The 24,970-nt window shown below is 40.3% G+C and overlaps 2 protein-coding genes across 3 annotated transcripts in view; both read right to left on the bottom strand.

Annotated features, from left to right (window-relative positions):
• The window catches only part of LOC139588281 (receptor-type tyrosine-protein phosphatase beta-like), a 47,759-nt gene extending 36,896 nt beyond the window's left edge, over window positions 1-10,863 (bottom strand). For both annotated transcript variants that reach the window (XM_071423430.1, XM_071423431.1), the window contains exons 1-5: window positions 10,533-10,863; window positions 10,087-10,363; window positions 2,915-3,193; window positions 2,353-2,610; window positions 1,343-1,606 (exon numbers count right to left, since the gene is read on the bottom strand). In XM_071423430.1, the coding sequence (XP_071279531.1) occupies window positions 1,343-1,606; window positions 2,353-2,610; window positions 2,915-3,193; window positions 10,087-10,363; window positions 10,533-10,586 (1,132 nt within the window). In that variant the 5' untranslated portion in view covers window positions 10,587-10,863. The remainder of the gene's footprint in view (window positions 1-1,342; window positions 1,607-2,352; window positions 2,611-2,914; window positions 3,194-10,086; window positions 10,364-10,532) is intronic.
• Window positions 10,599-24,493, bottom strand: LOC139587648 (uncharacterized; the record flags this gene model as incomplete). The annotated part of the gene is made up of 5 exons (XM_071422043.1): window positions 10,599-11,101; window positions 11,686-11,789; window positions 13,111-13,127; window positions 15,535-15,773; window positions 24,070-24,493. Coding segments are annotated over 5 exons (1,287 nt in total), but the record flags the coding sequence as incomplete, so codon positions are not given.
• Window positions 24,494-24,970: the final 477 nt, after the last annotated feature.

Below are 24,970 nucleotides of genomic sequence, written 5' to 3'. Positions count from 1 at the left end.
CTACAACATTTCTTGCCTGGTTCTGCTGCACCCTCTCAATACACAGCAATGTGTATTATGTTCTTGGGCACCTGGCTCTCTCAGTGAATTACAGAGGGACCTCAAGAGTCTAATCTCTTCAGCATCTGTAGACCTGACAGTCTGGACTTATGAATATATCGTTACTCCACAGAGCTTCTGCTGGAGTGACTGTTTTCAAAGCTCTTGATGTCTGTGGTAGAGGAAGGAATTGCTTATGATCAGCATCCTTGGAAATAGGATTTGTAATCCTAAACTTTGAAAGCACAGGGTCTAGGTCACAAAGCTGGGGATCAGTGTTGTTAAATGAGGGCCTGAAGTTCTCCCTTTAGATTGAAATGGTAATCTTAAAGGACTTTAATGGTAGGTTTAACAAACATAACAGACATGCATATAAACTAGTCCAGCTTTGTACTTTCTGGACATGAAAGACTTCTAGGGCTCTTCCAGCCTGCACTGAGAATGGGGTATCAGCCAGGTATGTCAAGGATGTGACTTTCACATGAGATGTTTAATTGTAGACAATAGATATGTACTAAAACAAATACTCTGCTCTCATACATACACATTTTCTCCCTTTGGGTTCGGAGTCTACTAGATATTTATGCATTCTTCACCGAGTTCAGTTTTTTTTTTACCATTTAACTTTTGCTCAAGTTAGACTGGTGTGGAAGAGATGACACACCTCTAGGGCCAGTAACACTGTGGGAGAATGATGAAGGATTTTTCAGGTTCAGAACTCATACAAAAGATACCTGAAAGAAAATTATTACTTCGAAGAATTATTTATCGAAAGATAAAAAACTCATAACTCGGCTGTATCTCAGCTGCCACATGCCTTTGTTAATCCACGCTGCTTGTAGTAAAGAAATCTGAGACATAATCATTTCTGGTTTGTAGATTTGTCTGGAAGAAGGAATAAGACTAGACCTTGCAAAATTACTTTAAAGTCTGTAAATAATTTGACTACATGCATACTTCCCCATAATGTAAATCAGTTTATGTAGTACGCTGAGCTGAATTCAAGACAACAAAGTTGGTCAGAAGTGCAGTAGTATGCAACAGTTTTGTAACAGACTCACTCAACTATGAAGTCCAACAAAAATTCACAACTGTTGCCTGCTCCCAAGATATGCAGGAGCTGCTTTTGGCTGTCAGATTAACTGTTGCCACAGAGTCAGCAGGGGGTATTCCTGAAACAATATTGTGCTCTAAATCTCATTTTGCCCGGAATCCAAATAATTTTGTCTCTTACAATGATTTGCTACAAGGCCAGTGTAGGCAAAAATTAGTTACAATGTTCTTACTGAAGCAGAAGACTTACATGTCCTCCCAGTTGCCATCCGATCGGTGAACAGCTCACCACTGATTGTGCGGGCAGTAACCTGATACAGACGTCCTGGAGTCAGCTTGTCAAACTGTGTCTCTGTGACTGGTGGCTGTACACTTTTGACTTCTTTAACTGATCCAAGATGAGACAGAGTGATATTATAGAAATTGAGGTTTCCTGAAGGTCTTCTCCACTTAACTTTTAAAGCATCTAAACTGCCATCGTTAGTCACCATCAAATCTAAGACTTCAGCTGGGGCTAAAAAAAGAAAGAGAATAAAATACAACTACCACAAAACATATAAGACCTGCTGCCTCCCAAACTCCCATAGTTAAGTTTTGATTTTGAATAGTTATATGAAGTGGAGTATGAATGATTTTGCTGAACAGTGAAGACTGGTCACAGTGCACATCACTTTCCAAAATCACTTCCCTAAATGCCTCCCATGCAAAACCACCACATTTGATAAGATTTCCGTAAAAGAAATTGCATCTTACTCTTCCCAGAAATTAAGGAGAACAAAGGCATGACCCATTTTTTCCCTACACAAGTGTTTTAACCATTGGACTCTAGTAGGATGTCATCTTATCATTATCTCTATGACCACAGAACTCCAGCCCGAAAAATGTTCCTGGAAAAAAAAATTCTATAACTCTAATTCTTTGAATCAGTATTTCTTTGTGAAAAGAAAAAAATCCTGATAATCCCCAAAAACCCATATTAAACCCACCAACTAGGCAAACAAAAACCCCAAACAACCCAAACCACCATTTGATATTGCAATTCTTAACCTACTTTACATTTTTTTTCTGCTTCCCTTTCACACTTTTTCTACTTTCATTTTAGCCTCTAAGTTGTTGCAGTGGTAACTTAGGGAATTAAATAAGCTTATGGTGTCTCTAACTTGGAACATAAATCACATATTATTCTGAAATATGTCCTATAATGCTATTAGGTTATGGCCTTAGCTTCTTGTTTTGTTGTGATAAATTCTGAAATCATACCTGTCCTGATTGTTTGAAAACTGCTGCTCTCCAATCCTGCAGCCTGGGTTATGATAGAGAGGTTATACAGGTGGCCTGCTGTAAGTCCTAAAAAGGTGTAGGAGGTAAGGGAGCCTTCCTGGTGAATCTCATGAACTGGCACATGATTATCCAGCAACAGCAGCCTGTAATGATCCACATGTCCAGAGCCAGAAGACCACGAAACGTGGATAGTGTCTGTCTTAACACTGACCTGAATATTTTTCACAGGAGATGGCACTGTTGGTATAAAAAGGACACATGCTTAAGGTCTAATGGTTATCTCCATCATTTCAGCAATTTTAAATAGATTTAATCTTGGAATATGTTGGGTTTCTTCAGGATTACTGAAAACCCAACCCCAAATATACAATAAAAATGAGACTATTCTTAGCAAACAATTCATTATGTCAGCCAGAGATTTATACATTATTTCTACTTATAAATAAGTAAGAATGATACCAATTTGCTAATTTCAAAACGCAGAAGTACAGAATACTGTAAGTGGTTTTACTTAGATGAACTACAGGAAAAGAAGTCCTACCAGTGGATCCACTAATGTGAAGTTCTGGGGTAGTCTTATTTCCAGCAACAGCACTGAGGAAAATGCTGTATTTATTCCCAGGAATGAGACCGGAAAATGTATTTTCTGTTTTTGAAATTCTTCCTGGTATGGAGACTTCTTGTATCTTTTTATTATCACGATCAAGTAATACTAGGTTATACATGTCCACCTTTCCTGAGGAAGGATCCCATTGAACCTGCAAGCTTGTGAGTGTCGTTTTTTCCTTATTAATTTCCAAACGAGACGGTGGCAAGGGATCTGCAGTTAGGAAAAAAACCCAGAAAACATAAACCATTTCTTGCTTTGGCATTATCTGAAATTTTACACAGCAGCACAAGAAATCTTCCAAAACTCTCCCTTTATCATCATCATGCTGCCAATACTTTTCTCCTTCTATTTATAAACACTGTACATTGAAGCCAGTCTACAAGAGAGTCTTGAAGAATTCAGAAATATTACTTGTATGTATTTGCACACACTCACACAGACATGCACATAGCAAAACACTTCCACTGTGGATGTATATTGCAAGCTTGGAAACCTGCTTGCAGTAAACTCTAGTAAAACTCTAACAACTTTAGTAAGAAACAGCAAACATGTAAACCCAGCAAATTAAACTCAGTGCCTCAGTGTAATGTAGCTTTATAGATGGCAGCAACAGCTTTCATTTCCTAGCACTCACCCTAAACACTTCATCAGTTAAGGGTATGAGCGTTTATACAATTTTAAGGGCAATGATCTTTTATTTTTAGTATTAGCTTCAACAACTTCAAACATTCTGATAGAACATGCTTCTGCTCAGTTGTAGTTCTGTTCATAAAAATTTAAAAAAACCAAACCAGTATATTGGATATACCTTAAGAAACTAATATTGGAATTACTTCTCTGAAACTCTCAACATTCATTATGTTGTTTATTAAGAAGCTCTCCAGTAAAACCACCTGTGAAATAAGATACATTCTAAAGGAAAGATAAACTGACCAAACCTAAAGAATCTGGTTGATTTTTTTTCTCTAGATGCATTTCATGACTCACAAGAATTCATGCAAACAACACAGAATGTATTACATGTTGATGTACTAAGGTATTGACATTTGTGTCTTCCAAAAAGGCTAAGCAAATACTTGTTAAGAAGATATCATGAAACAACTCAAAGCGGTGAAATCAAGCCTTCATAAGTTGGGACGTTAAAATTTCCCGACAATTTAGGAATAAATTTGCCTACCACAAGAGTACACTCTGTGCTACTATTTCTTAGCATCAGACCAGGAGTGTAAGGTGCATCCAGACTGAGAACTGTGGTCTCTGTATGAACAGCACCTCAAACACAGAAGAACAAGACTATTTTTCCAATACAGTAATTGCTGCTTGGTTCCCTGAACAAAGAAGACAAAAAAATGTCAATCACACTAAGTTAAAAATGCAATGTAAAGGCTGCAAAGATGAAGTTGAACCTACCTCCCACCTACAAATACATAAGTAGGAGGGCCTTAGCAGCCTTTAAGCTGCTTTTTCTTCAAATTCTGGATGATGTGGAAGGTTTAATCACTTCCTACAAAGCTCTGCTGAGAACAGAGTAGTGCCAAGTTTTAGTGGTGTACTTTGTCAACCAAATACATTAGGAATGTTAAGGAAGCATCTCCTTCCTTGGAAACATTAAAAAACTGACTGGACATGGTCCTGGGCAACCAGATCCAGGTGGCCCTGCTTGAACCAGGTTCTTGGACCAGATGACTTCCAGAGGTCCCCTCCAACCTCAACCTCTCTGTGGCTCTGAAAGCACTGTGTCCCTTTGAACCTATGTCTCTGCTTAAATTCAGATTCTTCCTTTGGACCACAGAGATGTTAGTGCTCTTCAGAAAGAGATGAAAATTAAACGAATTGATTTACAAAATCAATCAATAAAAGTAACTATCTTTTCTTGACCACTTTCTTAAAGGCCAAACTAAGTCTGCTTAAATCTGAAAAAGAAGAAAGTAATATTAAAGACCAAGCACATCAAACTTCAGGCCAAATAGTTAAAACTTCACCCAGTTACAGCAACTGAAACATGAGGTTTTAATGAAAAGTGTCAGGAAATCTTAACAATAGGCTTGACTACCAGCTCCACCTATAATATATACTAAGCCACCAAAGACTATTATGTTGGCAAAAGTGAATAGTGGGGGTATAATCTTGTTCCTTGAAGGCAATTGTTCTAATCCGAAAGGTCAGACTTTGGAAGTCAGAAATAAATTCCAGCACTATATATGGTCAGATGCACAGCCAGCCAAAAAAGTTTTAATTTGACTGACATTGAGAGAACAGTCATGATAACTATCAAGAAGTTTAACCCTCTTTCTGACTAAGTTAGGACAAGGTCAACAGTTCTTTAGTCCTGCAAAAGTAATCACCATTGCTATCCATATTATTTGCCAAATTTGACAAAAAAGATATCTGCATTTTCAGAAGCACTTTTACTATCCTGGGTAATCTGTCTCCTAAGGTGCATGAGTAAAGAAGAAAGTTGCGTGCCTAGAAGGTGAAGTTCAGAAATTCAGACTTTATCTAATCTATCTGGTCCAGAAAACAAAACACTCAGTGCTTTGTACATCCGCTAGAACAAAGGAACAATGAGACTGGGAAGTGCCTGGGCTGAAAGAGCCCTGGATGGAAACAAACACTTAAAAAACCATTTACATTGTTAGACAAGTCTCTGTTGGCAATGATACAACACAGATATATCACAGAAATAAAATATTTTCATCAAGATATTTTTATACCATTTGACACTATACAAATTAACGTCCCCTGGTCTACAAAGGCATCTTCCAGAGACTTAATGGTCTTTGAATTATATTGCAACTCCATTTTCACTTCTGGGGAAGAGGATATGCTTTCTCTGCACAGCTGCTGCAGATCCAATTTACAGATATGGCTATGTCAAACTCCAGTGACATGACTCCCAGATACAGCCTGTAAGCACAGAAACACACCTGCCTTATGCAGGAGAAAACAAAAACAGCTGGGAGGTATGAGCCCAGGACTTAGTAACGGGGAATTCCTGCCAGTCTCAGTTATCTTCCTACCACATTTTTTCCTACCTTTCCCTCTTCATAAAACAGTAACCTACTTCATAAGGACTTTTCTGAAGATTAAGTAAAGAGGGTTGATTTCATTGTCTTTACTAAGCACAAATATCCATTTCTTTGGGATGATATGCAAATTAGAGAATCTTTAAAATACGGTTATTTATTTTCTTCTTGTACTCTGCCTTTGAAATGATGATCATAACCATTAGATGATTACAGATGATAGGATTATACAGCCTATAGTTAGAGCCATGTCACGTGTTGTTCCTATAGATGGCTAATAAATCAAATTTGTCCCAAATAACTTGAAATTTACAGGAGTGAACACATGACCTGTGTATGCTTAGAAAGTTACATATTACAATGAAAAACCACTCTAACAGTTGCGTCTTGGAAGATAAAATTCTATCTTCTTTTCATTCAAATATTTAATGGATTTTCTAACAAAAAATTATTTACCTATAGTTCTCTCAGTACAGGAGGCTTGAATTGGATAGTCACATAATACAGCACTGCAATATTTTTGTAGACAAAGATTCTGAAAATGGCATTTATAAGTCTATTTTAGAAGACATAGTTGAAAGTGGGGTAATTGCAAAATTGTTTTCCATGGCTCTCTAGACCAGTATCTCAAATCTGTATTTCAATTCTGAATTGAAATTTATAAATTTAACTGTAATTTAGGATCTATTCATATACTACTATTTTTACCTAGACCTAATCATTCACTGAAATATAGTTATACTGGTGCACAGACATTTGGAGATTTGAGAACTTAAAATGTATCTTACTTATAATTGAGAAAGACAAAATCCTACCATCTTTTGCTGTACATCAATTCTTAATCACAGAAATAGTTTTATTGAGAAAACAATATAACATGAAAGGACTGACAGGTGCATATCCCAGCTTTACAATGTCAGCAGCATGCTGACTAGTTGTATGGTTTTATGTGCTGTTTAATGTGCATATATATATATAACTTAGAAAAACCCCAACAAATTGTAAATATTAATATGAAGCAAATATGCATACTTGTGCCCACTGACATCTGTAATCTCAGTTTTGCAGTGGAAAATTTATCTGTAGTTAAGAGCTGATAATTGTGTTATCAGTTTTTTCTTCCTTTCCTATTCTACCAAAACAGCACAAATGTCCCCACTCTGTGTGTTTCCATGCCTATGTATACATGGCTTATGAAGTGCATATGTGACTGTATTTTCCATCATTTTGGATGACCTATTTTAGTTCTGCTCTACAGGATTAAATACTTGCTGTTTTAAATTTACAACCCACAGACCAAAATTTCTCGAGTAAAAAGAGTCACTTTAGAGGATTAGTGTGGATTCTTGTACCACTATTTCATACATCATTAGACTTAAGATCTATGTATCCACAAGTGAAATAGAAGCTGCTTCTCCAAGAAAAGATTCACAAGGGAATCTGGTGTTACTTGAGAGTTTATGGAATCTTCTCGAGCTGCACAATTATTCTATCAGACTATGAAACTTGCAAACAACATAGACCATGATTTTAATGTAACATTATATACTCAAAAGGCCAATATGGTCCTCTCCAACCTTTTACATTACCACTGCAACTGTGGCATGCATTATTCATTGCTTTCACCATGAGTTCCCAGTCAGAAAATATCACACTCAAAATTTAACCAAATGTTTTGGATTTTATGTGCTTAGCGACTCAAGTACTTTGTATAAGGAACTTGATGAAAACTAAACTCAGAACTGGCACACAAAGATTTTTACAGGATTGAATATGAGCAAAAAGGTAGTTTCTGAACTAGGCATACAAACAAACCTGAACATTCTCACACTTTCTCATGTGTATTTATTTTATCAAGACAATACAGATGTTCAAACATCTTTTTGCAAAAATAAAACACATGAGATGGGATTCCTTTCATTTCAACCAACTACACTTTGGCTTTCTGGTTTAACCTAGCCTTCTTTGATAGCCAGTGGAGAAAGCACCTTCAATGGACAGCTTAGCCCATCTTCCTTAGAAAAAGAGCTCAGGAAGGAAACCTCACTGACCAAGGTCAGACATTGTGGTTTTAGATGGCCCATAACTCAGTTCCACTGCCAGTGAAATTGGTAGAAATTTTGTTTACAATATGGCTGGAAAGACTGTTTATACTTCCATATTCACAGGACAATTTCCAGGAACGCATGCCTATGGACATTCAGGTTCAGTAGATAGTAAACTAAAACTACTGTCATCAAGTTACAAAGAACAGGTGAAAAAGAGCTTCCATGAAATTGGTTTAAAATGCTGCCCCTAGTGGAAACATAAGAGAAATAATCCTCCCTCATTCTGCATTGAAAAGCTCAGTATGGACAATACACCATGGGTTGTTCACAGGCATAATTTAGAAAAATTCTTTAGAAAAAAAAATAAATTGGGGCTAATTGTGTATTTTGAACACCATCAAGCAATTCAACTCAAGGAAAGCAAGGAACCACAGAGCAATCTCAATCTCAGCAGCTCTCTGCAGGAAACATTCATGGCTCCTCGATTCTTATTTCATGCTTTTGACTGATCTCTGCTATCCAAAACCTAAACGTAAACCTCACTTCAACTATGGTATACCAATTATCAGTATTTCAACTTAAACTTTAATCAGTCTTTTCACTTTGATGTCAGCTACATAATATGACTCTAATGATCAGCTGTTTCCAATCACTTTCATCGTACAGCCTTGAAAAATCTATTTAGTGATAAAAAAGTCATAAATGGCACGTACAAGCTTCTGTGTTAATGGTACTCTATTAATCAAAATGTGCTCTAAAGTGGTATCTTCTCACCTTCTATGCAAGTGTTCAATAATAGAACTTTACTATACAGAAATGATGGTGATTTATACCTGCCTCTCTGATATCTATTATTTCAATTTTCACATTACAAGTCATCAATATCAATATTAAAAACAATCAACATGATGCACAACGAATTTAAATCACAGTCTGCATAGGAACTATTACTCATTTTTACCAACTGACATGACTTGTGCTTAGTGTACAGCTATGACACCAGCAGACTTGTCAGTGGATTTTTTTAAACTTGAGTTACCACAGCAAATTAATGGAGAGTATTTAGTGCATTTGTATGCTTAATATAGGAAAAGGCTCCGACAGAAAGCAACACCTTTGTAATTGTGAACTACTTGGCTGCTGTAATCTTCAATACTAATATTAAGTACCTCTCTAAAACTAACCTTAGGAGCAAATCAGAGAGGCATTTAATGATGGACATTATTTAAGACATCTTTGTTTTGGGTCTTGAACTACTACCTTTAAGAGGTCGAACAGTATTATATTTTATCATCTTCACAAAGCACAAATACAGGTAGAAAGAGGCCAGTTGTGCCACTGCAGCTGTTGTCATTCAACGTTGTCCATTGCTTCACAGCTGAATTGTTCGCATGCCCGCACAAACACGAATGCAGAAGGGGGTCTTTCCTTGGCAGCCCTCTGTCAGGCTGCTGGACCATTTTTTACAGCCAGTCATGGATGTGTCACTGGAAGTGCTCTGTACACAACTGCATATCATAACACCTCACTGGTGATATCCAAGGAAAACATATAAGAAGGAAGTTTCAGCCTTACTGTCTGACTTTTAGTCTCTGCTTAGACAGAACCAAAGCATGGAAATGGGCTGAAACAGTGTGTTTCAGTACCCTTAAAGAAGACTTACCTGCTATGAAATAGATTGTATTTTAAACACAGTAAATAAACTGTCAGCTGAGGAATTATGACAACAATGTATTTGCATAAGCACGAAGGATGTTATGAGCTAGTACGACAAAACCATTTTTTTTAACTTAATATCCTCACAGCACCTTCTTTCAAGCCTGGTGGGTTAACTGTCGGCAGGAGTCACTTCTGGCAGTGGGCTAAAGAGAACTCAAGCGCAGGGCTGCTATGTTCAGCAAACACTGCCCACTTGCAGGAGCTGTAAATGCATCGCTCTCCTCCTCCTCTTGGAGCCGGCCGAAGCAAGGGGAGGAAAGGGAAAAGCCCGGCGTCCCTCCCCGCGCACCTGCCGCGCCCGCGCCCCTACCTGTCTGCAGGGAGATGTTGAGAGCCTCGCCGCCGGCGAGCGGCTCGATGCGCAGGTGGTACCAGGTTCCGGCCTCCAGGCCCCGCAGGGTGCAGCCGTAGGTGCCGTTGCCCGCGGGGGCGGGCTGGCAGCCGGCTGCCTCCCCGTCCTCGGAGCGCCCGCTCACGCTGAAGTTGCAGGCGCGGCCCGCGGCGCCCCAGCGCAGCCGAACGCTCTGCCCGGCGACGCTCCGCTCCGTCAGGTTGGCGCTGCATCCCGCCGCCTGCTCCGGCGCGGCCTGCGGAGAGCGAGGAGAGCTCTGAGAGACCCGCCAGTACCCCCGGGCTCAGCCCCCAGCCCCGTCCCCGCGTTGTGCCGCTGCGGGGCGAACCTGCCCGTGTCCCCCAGGCTCGCCTGCGACCTGCGAGGGACGACCCTACACCGCCCCCCTCCTCCCGGCCGCTCACCTTGGTCAGGGCCAGCGCCGTCCACAGGGCGAATCCTGCTCCATAGCTCAGCATCGCCGACAGTTTTTAACGCCAAAAACCCTCGCGGGGAGGGGAAAAGGGGAAGGGACGGCGGGGTTGGGGTGGGGGTATCCGAAGAAGCGAAGTGGCGGCGGCGGGCCCCGGGGGCCCCCGCTCCCCGCCGGGCTCCGAGCCCTGTGCCGGGCCGCCCGCCTGCTGCATGCGCTCGGGGCTGCCCCGGCCGCCGAGCCGCCTCCCTGACACCGGCGTGGGGTGGGGGGGCTGCCCGCCTGCGGCTGAGGAGGAGCGGAGGAGGCGGGGGAGGCGGCCGCCGCTTCCCACGCTGCCATTCTGACCCGGGCTGACTCTCCCGGAGCCCTTCCCGCCGACTTCCGCAATCAAGAGGCGATTTCCTCGCGTCTCGCTGCGGGGGGCGAAGCTCGGCGACTCGGGACCTGCCGCCCACCGGGCAGGCGACCGGCTCCGGGGTGCCGCCCCTCTCTCCTTAAGGATCCCACCTTCCTCCCGGCTCCTCTCCCACCCCACGTCTCTTCCTTCCTCGCTGCCTCCTCCTCATGTCGGTTTCCCCCTCTGTCTTGTCTTCGCAATCTTTCCCCCGGCGCACGGGGCCCTTCAGCGGTGCCGCTGTTGGGGAGCGGCACGCTTGTCGCACGCTGGCTGCACCTCACCGGGCGCTGCCTTGCCTTGTCTCCTGGCTGCATCGCCTCACAATGTCTTCTTGCCTCTGCCCCACCTCGCAGCTGCCTTGTCTCATGCTGACCTTGCCTCATTCCCACCTTGCCTCTTGCCTGCCTTGCCTCACGGCCACCTTGCCTCCTGTGGCTCCTTCTCCTCCTGCCTGCCACTCCTCTTGGGCATCTCGCCTCATGCTTGCTTCATTCCATGGCCACCTCACCTTGCATGCCTGCTCTCCTCACACCGGCCACCCTTCACAGCCATCCCTCCTCCTGGTCCACCCTCCTTTTGGCTTTAGCTATCAGTAACCCACCACTCCAGCTCTTGTGTCCCAAACTCAGATGTTTTTAAGGGTTAACCATAGAGCACCAAGGGCTCCATTCTCTCACTGGCCATGTGGCACTGCAGCCAGGGCCTTGCATCAGGAGAGCCCAGCAGAGCCCAGCTGAGCTCCTGCCTGCAGCAGCGGAGTCTGTGGGAGCGGCCAAGTCATCTCCGTTTTCTGTTTCAACTTGTGTCCTCGAAACAATTCCTTCCCACATCGCCTGAATATCTCCCAAGCTAAAATTACACACGCCATGAAAAGCAAAAAAGTCTCCCTGTTTTCAGACTGCACCAATAAAGATGTGTGCAACTCTGAGTTGGCTACTGCCAAAATGAAAACTTTCCATTTCTGTCATGCATACCTATTTCCTTCTTGCTTACATTTCAGCCTCTGAGAACTCGCATGTCAATGTGTGCATGGGCAGACAGGGAAGAAGTGTAGACAGAAGCATTTTTGCACCTTCAGATATTCAAATACGCAATAGCAGACATGGAGTGAATTTGGAGGTGCACAAAGAGAAGGAAATGGACATTTACTTTCTTCAATGGGAATAGTATTTTTCTGCATCTTTCTGTACTGCATAATGTGCGTGAGATTTTAACTTCTAAAAGCAGTACCTCAAGCAAATTCAACACCATCTGTATCGCTTTTGACCTCTTTGAGGGAGAAAAAGGTTCTAGGTTCTACAAACATTAGTCTACCTTTTAGAGGAGCTGCTGCTCTAGGATTTTTCTGGGCACTAGCCTGTCAAACAAGATACAAATATCTGAAAAACCTTAGCTGTCCTTCTGTTCTGAAATCAAAAGTCTGAGCACTCAAGAGTGGTACCTGTCCCTACAGAAAACTTCATCTGTCCCAGTGGAGCTCTGTGCCTGGTCCTAGGGACGTGGTACTAAAAGTGTTGTGCTGTACTTTGCAAAGCTGAGGGTAGTTAATAACTTTATGATCATTGCCTTAAGTGACAACATAAATCTGTGTTGGTTGTTATGCCAGAGAGGATCTCCTTTGGAAGAGATGTTTTACATACTTCAGACAGAAGGAGGAACCAAACCCCAAAGAGCTAGCACAGGGATAATCATACCATTGATAGGAAACACAAGATGTGTTTCTTAGACCTAAACTAGGACTAAAATGACATAGATGTCTTGTAATCATTTAAGGTGAGAGTTTTACAGTGTGATTTCTTCTTTAGGTGATTGTGATTTTTGGGCTTAACAGCATAAACCACACCAATACTTTTCCAGCACTGGAGAAGTGCAAATCTGAAGGCTTATTGGGATGTTTGGATTACTTCAAAACCCTCTCTGAAAATTAAAACATTCAGGGTTACCTGCCTTTTCTTGAAAAGGAGCTCACATTATTCTAGGGATTTTTGAAAACATCCATGACCTGAACTTCCAGGGAAGATATAATTTGGATATTTAGATATAAGTTTTTTAAAGTAGATGTAATAAGTAAAAGGAAAATGAAGCATAATCAACACTGCAAACATAAAATCCAGGAAAAAAAAATGGAACCTACCACAAGTAAAACTTAAAGACTTTTGGACATAAATACCTGTTTGTCTCTTCTAGCTAGCATAAGATAAATTGTGGAAGAAAATTATATTACTGTTTCTCAGAAGTGCTCATAATTCCTACTTTCTTACTCTTATTCTTGATATCATAAAATATTTACTTTTCTGTATTAGTAGGAAATTACTGGTTTATTACAGGTTTTTACTCCTTCTGTATGTTATCCAGAAAAAGTTGCTACATGGGTAAGGTCTTAGACAGATGTCTATGCCAGCACTGGAATAAAACATGAGGGGTCCATCATTCACTGGTGGCAATATATTTATATAGAATAGCCAACATAATGCCACAAGTAATTATTTCCAGACTAGTATTGAATAAATGGGCTTTTAGTAAATCAGTCACACAGCCTTTAACACTTACTGACCTGTGTGGCAAGCCAAGAAACTAATTAAACTGAAAAAAGAACTGGAAGTGAGTTTTGGGAGTTGCCGGACGTGTCTTTAATAGCAGGCTCCAAAGTCCCTTTCAGACACTTTCCCAAGGTTTCCTGACTTTTTTTTTTTTTAACACCAACCTCTCTGTCTCTCTAATCAAGAGGAAATGGGCTTTGCATAGCTTTTGTCATGGATTCAAAGTGCAAGCTGCAGTTTTACTTGAAATCCAAGGCAGCTCTAAACCAAACATTTTGTTCAATTGAAATGCCACTATTGTCCCCCCAAAATGGGTATGTGCACAGCCAAATAACAACATGGCTTTACTTCTGCAAACAAGAGGCCCCAGCCTGGGCAAATGCACTTCATAGAAGGTATTGTCTTCCTCACAACAATATTCAGCACTTAGTCTATGTGTTTTCAAAGTATTGTGTTAAATCCAGTTAATCCTTTAAACATCCCTAAAGCTTGACAAAAATGTTTTTAACTCCACTCTAAAGACTGGGAAACAGAGAGGGAGGCCAAAGATTTTAAGTTTGTGTGTCTAAATTGGTATATCTAGATTCAAATGTCCAGAGCCAGCTGGAGGCTACAAGAGAAAGCTACTGCTGATTTTTTTTTCATAGATATGCTTAGACAGCTTATCATCAGAATTCTGGTTTGAAAGTTTTGACCTAAGCAGCTTGTTCAGTGCAAATGTTGTGATTCAGGAACAAGTGGGGTAGAAATACAAGAGGCAGTAGTTTCTGTTAAAATGGTGCCATTTCTCTTGCTTTGGCAGGAATATGTAGTAGTAGTGTTGGAGGCAGTTTGGGTAATCCTTGTTTTTATAGGACATTTCCATTTGGAAAAAACAAGTATTCTGTGCAGGAGGAATGCAAATGAACAGAGGGCATGAGGAAACAAGCTCAGCCTGCATGCACTGAGCCAGAAAGATGATATTTAGAAAGAACTGCATCAGCTGTGGAATAGCGTGCAGTGTGCCCATCCTTGGCTCAGTCCCTTTCCCTTGTCAGCATCAGAACAGCAGTGTTGGGGTCCATAAACCACAAGTTTGTGGACCCTGACACTCTGTCCACAGCCTTCCCAAACATAAAATACCTTTCTTAGTCTTATCCACTTCAACACACAGTAGTAACTGAAGCATGTTTGCCTGCCCCAATACACTGAGTGTAGTGTGGTACCCTGGAAGATAAACCACAGGGAATTTAGGGATTTTCAGTTCTAAACCACTATGTGATAATAGTGATACAGGGACCAATAATGAATGTCCTGCATGCTTCTAACTGCCTGTGCACATTTTGCCAGTGGTAATTCCAGATTTGTCCTCACATTACTGAACTGAGTCTTACAGAAAAGGAAGACTGGAAATTGATTTGGAGCAAATGGCCTGCCATGTGCTCCTTCTACAGCTGGGCAGGCAGCCCCATTGACCTTCTCTGCCGGGGCAGTTTGTGGCCGGACAGACCAGAGACCAAGAATTGTCTGTGTGTTTCCACTCTGCCTATCAGCCAGTACATAAGCTGACCATGGCCAAGGCCAGGGTTCCTTTCGAGGCCAGTTAAAGCATTTGGATTTCTCTTGCTTTGATCTGTAAACAATGTATGTAATTATCTGTAAATAAGGGCATTGCATACTGTAATTCTTAGCATGTAATTGGAACTAGACCCTTACATCATATAACAAACAATACCAGAGCCTGAGTCACTGAGAGCAGATACCCAGGCTCCTGTGGCTCCTGCCACACAGGAGCCTTCCATTGCTTCTCACATATCCTGATCCAATGCAACATTTGCACCAGGATTGGGCTGTACAGAAGAGGCAGAATTTTTCTGCAGCTATGCTTCTAGCAAAGGACACTGTCAGCATAAACATCAAAACAAAGCATCCCACCAAGAAAAGAACAAAGCTTAGTCCTTTAGGTAGTTTGTTTCAGGTTTTGGTTTGTTGTTTTTTTAAGCCCACTTGTAATAGCTATCAGGCTCCACAGAGTGGAGCAGGCTTTATAAAAATCAGTAATTCTTCTGTCTTACCTCTTCTGTAGTGCTAGAGTACTGAAGAGTGGTTGTTGGAATCCAGGCTTTCTCTGTTACTACAGATTTCAAGTCAAAGTAGAGGTTTTCAATTGGATTTTTACTGAAGTGTTCAGTCACATTTCTGATGAACATCTCTGTGCTACTCTTCAACACATTTTCAGGCCTAGAAGTAACAGTATTTGAAGAGGAGGATGTAGTTCTAGTACTCCACACAGAAGTGTCTGCATCTTGGAGATCTAAAACAAACAAAGGAAAATTATTTAAATTGCCTTAACATTTTTATAAACAATTAATTAGATCAATAAATGTGGCTGATACAGCTTCCAAGTAGTTCAAGTACACCTGTCAGTTGTATAGGTTTTTCGTTTTCAGTGCAAATGTGTTTTTGCATCAATACCAAAGCCTGAGAAACATAACCAGAAAAAAATAATGTCCCTGAACCCTCATACCATTCATTTTAAATACTGTCTGTGAGTGATTCTGAAGGGAAGAGAAAGGTTGTACTTTGTCATTAATGGCACAATTGTTTTCATTTGCAACTTTTCCCCATACTTGTATCTATCAAATGGCACACAGTCATATTGTCAACCCTCTCCCGTCCTTTCTAAGTGCATGGGCCAGATTCACTTCTGCCTTTTTTTGGTGTAAGTTTAAAACAAGGCTTTGTTCAGTATAATTTTTCAAGATAATTTTTTTCTCAACGTATATGTTCAAGTTCCTTGTGCCCACATGAACATTTCTCTTGCTTTCTAAAATCAGTCCTATGCTGACCCCATGCTAGTCCCTGACTGCTGCCTTCCCAAGGCTCAGCTAATGATCTATCACTTAACTGAAGTATCTGTAAATATGGCAGTGGGTTCGCTTTTTTAGTCACGTATCCTTCAGAGAAAGCCAAAGTTGCAATTAGAGCTCAGGAAAGATTTTACTACACATTTTTCCTCCACATTTTCATGGCTCTTCCTCCCCATTGGTATGTATTTAATATCCTTTCTTTGTGGCAGTGAGGGCAGGGTTCAAGCTGTGGTGGCCTCTACATCTGGTAGCATCACATTTCAGCTAAACTATTGGAATTACTCACTGGCCCCTTCTCACAAAAAGCTGCCCAGCCATTGCTGTAACACAGCTAGTGTGTATTGGCTCAATGCCCAAGACACTTTGTCTGTCCTTGAACTGGGGTCTCCAGCATCACAGAACCTTGTTTTGCTGCTGAGCCACTGGGCTGGTTGCCATTTATAACAATTTTAGCTCACAAATCCTTTAAAAACAAAGTAGTGACTGGGTTAAATTGCAGTAGAAGCTTTCAAATGCAATTACTTGGTGTGCAATTATGATGTCTTAGCTGGGCAAGGTGTAATTACCTCTTACCCAAAGGAGCAATGGGTGAGCTTCCACAAAATCAACATTATCAAGTTTTTGTATATGTGTAAATATATATGTTAACATGTTTATGTAAAGAATATTGCAGCACTCTGATTTGCACAGAAAAGATTGTAAACTCTAGTAGGAAACATTTCCATGCAAGTATTTGCTGTGCTTGACAGCACAATATGTTCATCTGGTACATGATTCTGGAACTTTTTGAAAAGTAGTAGTTCACTGGAATGGGTTAGTGTCCAGCGTAGATATTTCCTTTCCTTTTATCTAATTGTGCTTTTCTGGAAATAAATTAAAAAAAAAAAATCAAAGTCTCCATTAAATTACAAAAAATGTTGATTAAATATTTTTTCCAAATTGCTTGTGCAAAGGTTTTCATTGAAACCTCAGGTCTCATCTAACTGCACGATCATCTTCATGCTGCTGCCTTTGCATAACCCCCTGTAGAGAGCCTGAGGTGCAGAGTCTGCTGTGGTCCCATGTCACATACCTTCATGGTTCCCACCAGAAGGACAGGAACCTTGTGCTCAACCTGACATCAGGTGCTGCAACAAACCCATTAGCTGACAAAAGTCCAGACTTAGTCTAGATTCCATGACAGTCATTGTTCCTGGAGATATCCTAATTGTTGTGGGCCTCTGAAAGTCTAGAGTAGCAACTAGAAATCCTAGCCCTGAGGACTTGGAAAGAGTTCTATGCCTTTCAGATGTCTCTGAGATATCTCTCTCCTACTTCAGCAGGAAGTAGAACTTATTGATAGAAAGAAAGCAAAAAAAGAGTATATCTGCAGTCAGCAATCTCTTAGAGAAAAACCCCACACATTTGGGTTTCTAAATATATATTTACACACCCAACATGAAAACACTCTAAACATTTTTTTTAGCTTAATTTACAGAAAAATAGCAGTGATTCCAGCAGGAAGGCGTTTGCATTCCAGTGCAATTGTGCTTTAGGAAAGCTGTTCCTCCATAAAAGGAAGCTGGTGCTGCCAGTGACATTTATGGGACTCAGCAGCCAGGGAATAACTGGCATTCTTGGTGCAGGAGCTGAGGGGAGAGCTCAACATCCCTGGAAGCAAAACACTTGGTCCTCAGAAAAGTTCCACCATCCCACAGAGATCCCATGAACAAGCATTTGGTCACTGCATGACCCAACCTTTCATGTTAATAAGCTTCAGGCTATTCTGGGTTTAAAGCTAAAGGGTCTTTCCCAGAAAATACTGGTTACAGTCTGTTACCTGTAGCCTGTGGATAGAAGCGACTTGTGTACAGAACTATGCCATACTGGAACTTCAGATATATGTACCAGTGTTTTCCATATATCCTACAGTGGACTGACTAATGGGGTTCATATCTGTTACCCACTTTAAGAAAGTCAGAATTCATGTTTATCTTCTAAGTAAAGCCACTATTGTGATCCTAGCATAAGGACCCTCACAGCCCTTCTTCAGTAGCAGGCACTTAAAAAAAGACAATTGCATATTATAAGGCCCATGTAGCAGATTTCTACACAACTTGAGTTCCAAATTTTTTAACCAGAAAAAACACACCTCCTCTCTGGACATTTGTGAAGTACACAGAAATCTCAACAGTGGTATTTTTCAGATGTGTTTAGCATTGTTCCAGCAGCCTCTTTGGAAATGGGTCATAAAACTGTTCTTGGGAACAGGACAGCAGCGCTGACACTGATGTTGATCACTAGTGGCTGCATGATATACAGTGTGTGAGCATAATATTGTAATAATCAGTAGCACACCCAGGAGAAATGATGATGTTCTGACTAAGTGCATATTTCATCCACGGAGTGTACTGCAAACCCCATCCACCCACACAGCAGCAGGCTGCTGACAAGGAAGGGACTGCCATACATTTCCATGTAGGAACAGCAAAAGTGCTGGTCAGTTGCCAAGAGCTGAGAACCCTACAGTGGTGCTTTCAGCCTCAGCTGAGCTGGCACAGTGCAGCTTTCTGAAATAGCTCACATTGTACTGATCTGCCTACTCTATTAGAGCACAGTTTCAGAAAACTAAGGCTGAACTGCTAGTGAAACATAACTGAATCAGATATTTTGTGTATGAGATACAAAATACTCCATAAAACTGCATCTAACTCTCTGCAAGACTTGAAACAAGAAGGGGCTGCTTTAAGATCTCTTTATGTGCAGGACAAAATGAATTATCTTTTTACCTAATTACTTGTAAATAAAAGAAGCATAATTCAGATTTCTGTTGTATGTTGAGGTATGAAAGAAAAACAAAATTCTCTGAATGTCCTTTCTTTCCCATTCAACGTGACTTTTAAAACCTGCAAAATCTGTGGTGCTTAAATTTTTTTTTTTCCTTTATTTGGATGTTGTAGAAGTTAGTATCATTTGTATCTTATGTCAGAGAGGTTGAATGTCTCCAAACTCCAGTCTAATCCTGAGCTGCTGTTTTACTTGCTTGTTTTTGAAATGCTGAAGTTGCCACTGAAAGGTTCTTTCAGCATCAGTTGTAGCAGAACATCCATATAACTATGATGATAACACCATTGCTGTACCAGCCCTATTTCTGACACTATGAGTAGTTCCAGCTCACCCTGAAGTGGATTTTTGGTCACTGGGAGGGGCATCTAGTTCCACTAACTCCATGGATTATACCTCTACTGAAGAGAGCTCAGATATGCAGAAATTACATGGACACCTAGGTCTTGGTTCAGTTGCCTAAACCTAGTGGAATCTGAACTGCCCTAGGGCATCTGGGGCGTCTGCCCAGGCTCTCATAACACTTATGGGAGACCTGTGTCTTTCTGGGCTGGCAGCCAGAGATCATGTGGAATATTGTGGAGCATCTCAAATGACAAAAAGCACCTTGTTGAGGTAAGTGAAATAATCCCTTCCTTCAGACACCTACACCTATTTAGACAGCTGAAAGTTCAAATCCACATGAAGGTCCACACAAAATAGAGATAATGTAATAATGAAAAATACCAGTAAAGTTGTTAGCACTAGCAAAGATGAAATTATAAAGCAGGACATGCCTGATTGCTCTTGGAAGCTGTGCCTATTGTTCCATTTTTTTCCCTATGAAAGTAGCTGAGCTGGTTTTGTTCTATATTCTTTGTGCTGTGGCTCATTGAGGCTTTAGAAATTTACAAAACCCAAGGACCTAGGCTACACTGCAGATTTCTCCCTTTCTTTTTAGAAAATCTAAACCTATATTTATCTCTGAGCTTCTATCAGTATGCTGTTGGATTTTGTACAGTCTTGAAATTATGTCCAAGGATCTGACATTGATACCTCTCCTTAACTAGGTGAAGCTCAGCAGAAATGGTCAACCATGTATTTCTTTGACCCAAGAAAGAAGATTCAAGTAATTTTTGATATTTAATGGGTTCACATATGTGTTAGCAAAATCTTATACTTAGAAAACCCTATAAAATAACTTGGAGAGATTAAAATGAATTTCAGTAAAGGTATTTTAGGAAAAAATATTTTGGGTCAACTTAAAGGTGGAATGAAAATATCGTTTATCACTGTTCTAATTTATCCTGAAGAAAATTGTAAAAGTTCCACACACAAAAAATTACAACTGGTAGTGAACTTATGTATGGATTATTGCAGTATCTACAAACACTAAAAGTGTGGAAAGCTTAAAGTCTAAGATATTTAATTTAATTATTTAATTATTTCAAAAATAGGTAAGAGTTTCTGCCTTTTCTGTGCTTCTGCCATCTTTCTTTGGTGCTTTCCCACCTTCCCAAAAGTCCCAAGAAGCCTGTGTCTTCCCATGTTCTGCAGTGCTACTGCTGCTCCAGTGGTTCAGAGCACGCTTGGAGTATGCACTGCTCTGGTCTCTCCTGTGCTCCATCTCAGCCACTGAAGCATCACCAATGGGATGTGAATTTACTTAGCTGAAGTTCTGATTATGAAACAACTAAACTGAAAGAGGGATAAGGGTAAGAGAGAAGCTTATGTGAAAGAAATGATCCCAGACAAGAGCCAAGGCTAGAAAAGGGGGAAGGAACAGCATGAACATCAGATGGCACATCAGACTTCAGCTCATACCTGGTATCTGGTATTTTGTCTATTTCAGGCTGGAAACAAACAAGAGATAGAAAGATGTTCCAGTTGTTATTTGAATTCCTTATCCAACATGTTTTATATCTTTGTGGATCCCACTATGGTTCTTCAGTGCTTGGCACACAGCTGTAAGTAAACCCTCCACAAAATCAGCTACTCTTTTTGAATGTCTTGATATCCACAGTTCTAGGGTTGTCCCTACCATGTATGATATGATAGAAGAGAAATGCAATGAAGAACATCATATTACAAAACAGTTACTGTCACCTTCTGTATCCAGACTGCTCTACAGCCTGTGTGACAGTCTCCAGAGCTCAGTGCATAACTGCAGCATACAGCTTGGCCTTGTGTCTACTACTCATTTGAAGTAATTCCCTGCTTAGTGAATAATTTTTGGTCAGCAGTGGTTTTGAGGTTTGCTGGTAATATTCAAGATGCCACATAGCATTGCATCTGTTCTTAATTGGATATTTTATTGAAATTAACCTACCCAGAACAAAAGAAGCTCAGGAGTGACATCAGTGTTAGTCTGTCAGCATTAATGGTGGACATTTGTTCCACAAGTGTTATTTACATGCAACATTCTGTGTTCTTTTTCAGTCATCCTGCCTTCTAGCTCTTCAACTGCCTCATCTTTTCCTCTTGCCTGTTTCCATTCCTGTTCCTTCTCCTGGTTTCTAAGCTTAGAGAAGCTCTGAACCCAACAGTGGGCTGGTGAAAAGAAGGCTTTAGCATTACAGAGATTTTTTCTCACTCTGCCCAGAATGTCCTCATGAATTTGGTGGGAAATGAAGTCTCACTTTCTCAAGGGATATTGATACCTTAGGACCATTCTTCATGTTAGCTGTTTCAGCTGGAGGCCTGATTCAAACATGAGTTTGTGTGAGAAGGACTGTTTGCTGCTAGATTTGGAATTACCTCTGAGTGAGCAGAGAGGGGTTACATTCCCAAATTGATCCTGGTTTCCGCAAACAGTCATTTAGGTTAGGACTGTTACAAAACATGTAAATCCAAACACATCTCGGATGATTTGAAATCCAAATCCAAGCTCAGACTTTCCCCAGGTTTAGAAAAATAATGTTTGATGTTTGAGTAAGGTCCAGAATAAAAGGTAGTTGCAGTTACTGGGTTTGGAGCTTCTACTCTATCTGGAGTGATGTTTGGGATGCAATTCAGTGAGCTAGTCCTATGCCAAAAGAGAACTCTTTCTATAAGAACTGTGAAAATAGAGGGTAAATTATAGCAAAATGTGGTCTTAGGAGGAGAAAAACTTACAGCCATTTCAGCTCCAAAGATTTTGCTCAATTTTTACTACCTTAGCTAAATATAGACCAAATATGTTATTTTAGGCTGATCCACTTCTGCTTGTACTGAAAGCAGATAGATGTTCTTGGAAGACTAATTTTACACATTTAGCATTGAAGATTTTCACAAGCATATGGATGCCATGACCAGAATTGGGGGCATTAGATATTGTTATCACAGTACTTACTACTATTTGGAAAATTAATCTCTTAACAGTACTTCCACTTTATGAAGTTCTTATAGTCCTATAATTCTTATTTGGGTATTGAGGATTACAATAATTTCTTGGTTTTTCAGCAGAGCTTCCCAGAGCTGTCAAAAATAAGGTAAGTAACACTCTTAGAAAGGATTTACAGACCTGTCTATGGAGAGAATTTCAGGAAAATCAAGGCAAATTCATTTAAGAACTGAACACAGTAAACAAATGAGAAGGTGCTTTAATATCTCATGACAATTGTCTTAGTACTTATTGGTCTTAAATTGCTTCTCCTCTGGGGATGATTAAGAAAAGTGTGTAAGGTTACTTTAACTTTGTTAGGCCACACTCCACCCAAAGGAAATAACACTACCTGTGCACCTCATCTGAACTGTTCATAGTGTCTTTGAATATGCAAGCCATATGCATCCCACAGGACTTCAAATGATTTTGCCTTTTTAATCTCTAACATGTATGGGAGGACTGGGATGGCATCATGGCCACTTTTCCATTCCCTGGTACTGCACACTATCCTTTCATGCCTCCACTCAGGTGAGTAGTCCTATGAGCAGAGTTCTGCAAGTGCAAATTTGCTGAAAAAATGGTACCCTGCCTTACAATAACTAAGAGTTTAGAAAGAATGAGGATTTGGTTTAAACATTCTGAAAACTTGGACATATGCAACAGTTTTCAGTCATAAAACTTTTTTTTTAACCCTGTAAAGACAAGAATTAACAGTAAAAAGATGTCTGTAGGTTGTTCTTATTTACTGTGAAAAATTGCTTAATATTGCAGAAGAACAATATCAACATCTTTGCCGGGAAGGATTGACAATGGGACATTGAAGAAGCATTATCAAGCAGTATTCCAACCACTGTACCTTCCATTTTGTTGTGGATATGGAAACCCACAAGTACACAGATATACTGTAGGTATATCTGTATGGCTGTAGGTATGTGCACAGACCTTGGCATTTCAAGGTGCTTTTCCAAAAATTTCTGAGACTTTCAATTCAATTCATTATTCTCAGGATTTTGAGTGCTCTCATGTACATGGCATCTAAGAGCAAAATTACACTGAGTAAACATGCAAATGTGTAAGCCATGACTGTTCTAATAATGCATTTAGGTTAATCAGAGAAATAATTGTGCATGTGTTTGATTTTCAGATGTCTTTTTGCTCTTGACAGATTGGATCTGTATTTGTATGATAAAATGAATGGGGAGGAGAACTTCTTTGCCTCTACATTTTTGAAAAGTACTAGGAATCAGTACCCATAGTTTAGAAATGGAAAAAGGAAATGACACACTAATAGTGAGCTGAGGTTACATATAAGCTCATTGATCCAAAGATTGGGAGTAGACAAAAGGAGAGACATCCTGAAAATATAAAGTGGATTAAAAACTTCACCAGTTGTGAGAAAGACAGCACTCATCTCAGCTGTTCTTAAATAGTTCTCAAAATGCTTTTCGACTGTGAAAAACATTCTTCTGTATGAATAAAATATCATAATTTTTCACATTTGAGTTAGTATTAGCATAACAGAGACATTTTTGTTACCAAAACTCCCAGGATATTTTCTTGAAGGAATAACTCACCTTGCTTTGAGCACAGATTTACATAAACAGGTTTTCCCGTCTCGCTGGCTTTTAGTTGCATCCATGTATGAAGGTATTTTTTACTCCGCTTGGCCATGACCTTCTGACCTTGTTTTGTGAGGAAAAGGGAGCTGTTGGCCACCTTCAGGAGCCCATCCTCGTGGCAATTCCACCTGACTGCCTGGGGACAATCGACAGTGATGCTGCGAGATGACAGAGCAGAGCGTGTGGAGATGCTCAGGCACTGGGCAGACTTCACATGGAGGAGCCTGTCATCTGCCATCCACTGCCACTTCTGGTTCAGGTCAGTCATATTGCACTTTTCCATAATGACTCCTCTCTTTTCTGAAAGACACTGCTGTTTCTGGACATGGATAATCAGAAACCCTTCTGGAAAAGGAAAATTCCACGAAAATACGATTGATTACACATTTACTTGACAAAAAGCAAATTACCAATGATTTAAAATACATCAGCAAATAAATTTCTCTTCCCACTTTCTGAGTGTTGAACTTTTCATGAAACTTCCAGAAGCTGAACCTATTTTAAAAAAACCCCTCCAAACACAACACCCACGTGATGCATGTGCTGGTAACATAAATAATGAAAATGCAAAATCCCAAGCTATTGTGGCAAGGTTATCTTGACCTTCATTATACATAAAAATAAGAAAAAATTAAACTGGATATAAAAGAAATCCAAGAACTATCAAATTCAAACACCAGTCCCTCATTTCCCCTGCTGGAAAGCAAACACGTCTACATGAATTCTCAGTCTCTGTTTCAGTTTTACAACAGACTTTTAAAAATATAATTTACTGCCTAAAAGTTGTTTTAGTAAAATTCATAATGTTTCTGAGGGAAACGTAGGAGGATATTCACAAATTGATGAATCTCTCAAT

The sequence above is a fragment of the Agelaius tricolor genome, unplaced genomic scaffold, assembly GCF_023055355.1.
Source record: "Agelaius tricolor isolate 1412-34295 unplaced genomic scaffold, bAgeTri1.0.p SCAF_3, whole genome shotgun sequence".
Taxonomy (NCBI): domain Eukaryota; kingdom Metazoa; phylum Chordata; class Aves; order Passeriformes; family Icteridae; genus Agelaius; species Agelaius tricolor.
The sequence above is the reverse complement of the archived record's forward strand: the minus strand, read 5'-3'. Positions and strand labels throughout refer to the sequence as shown.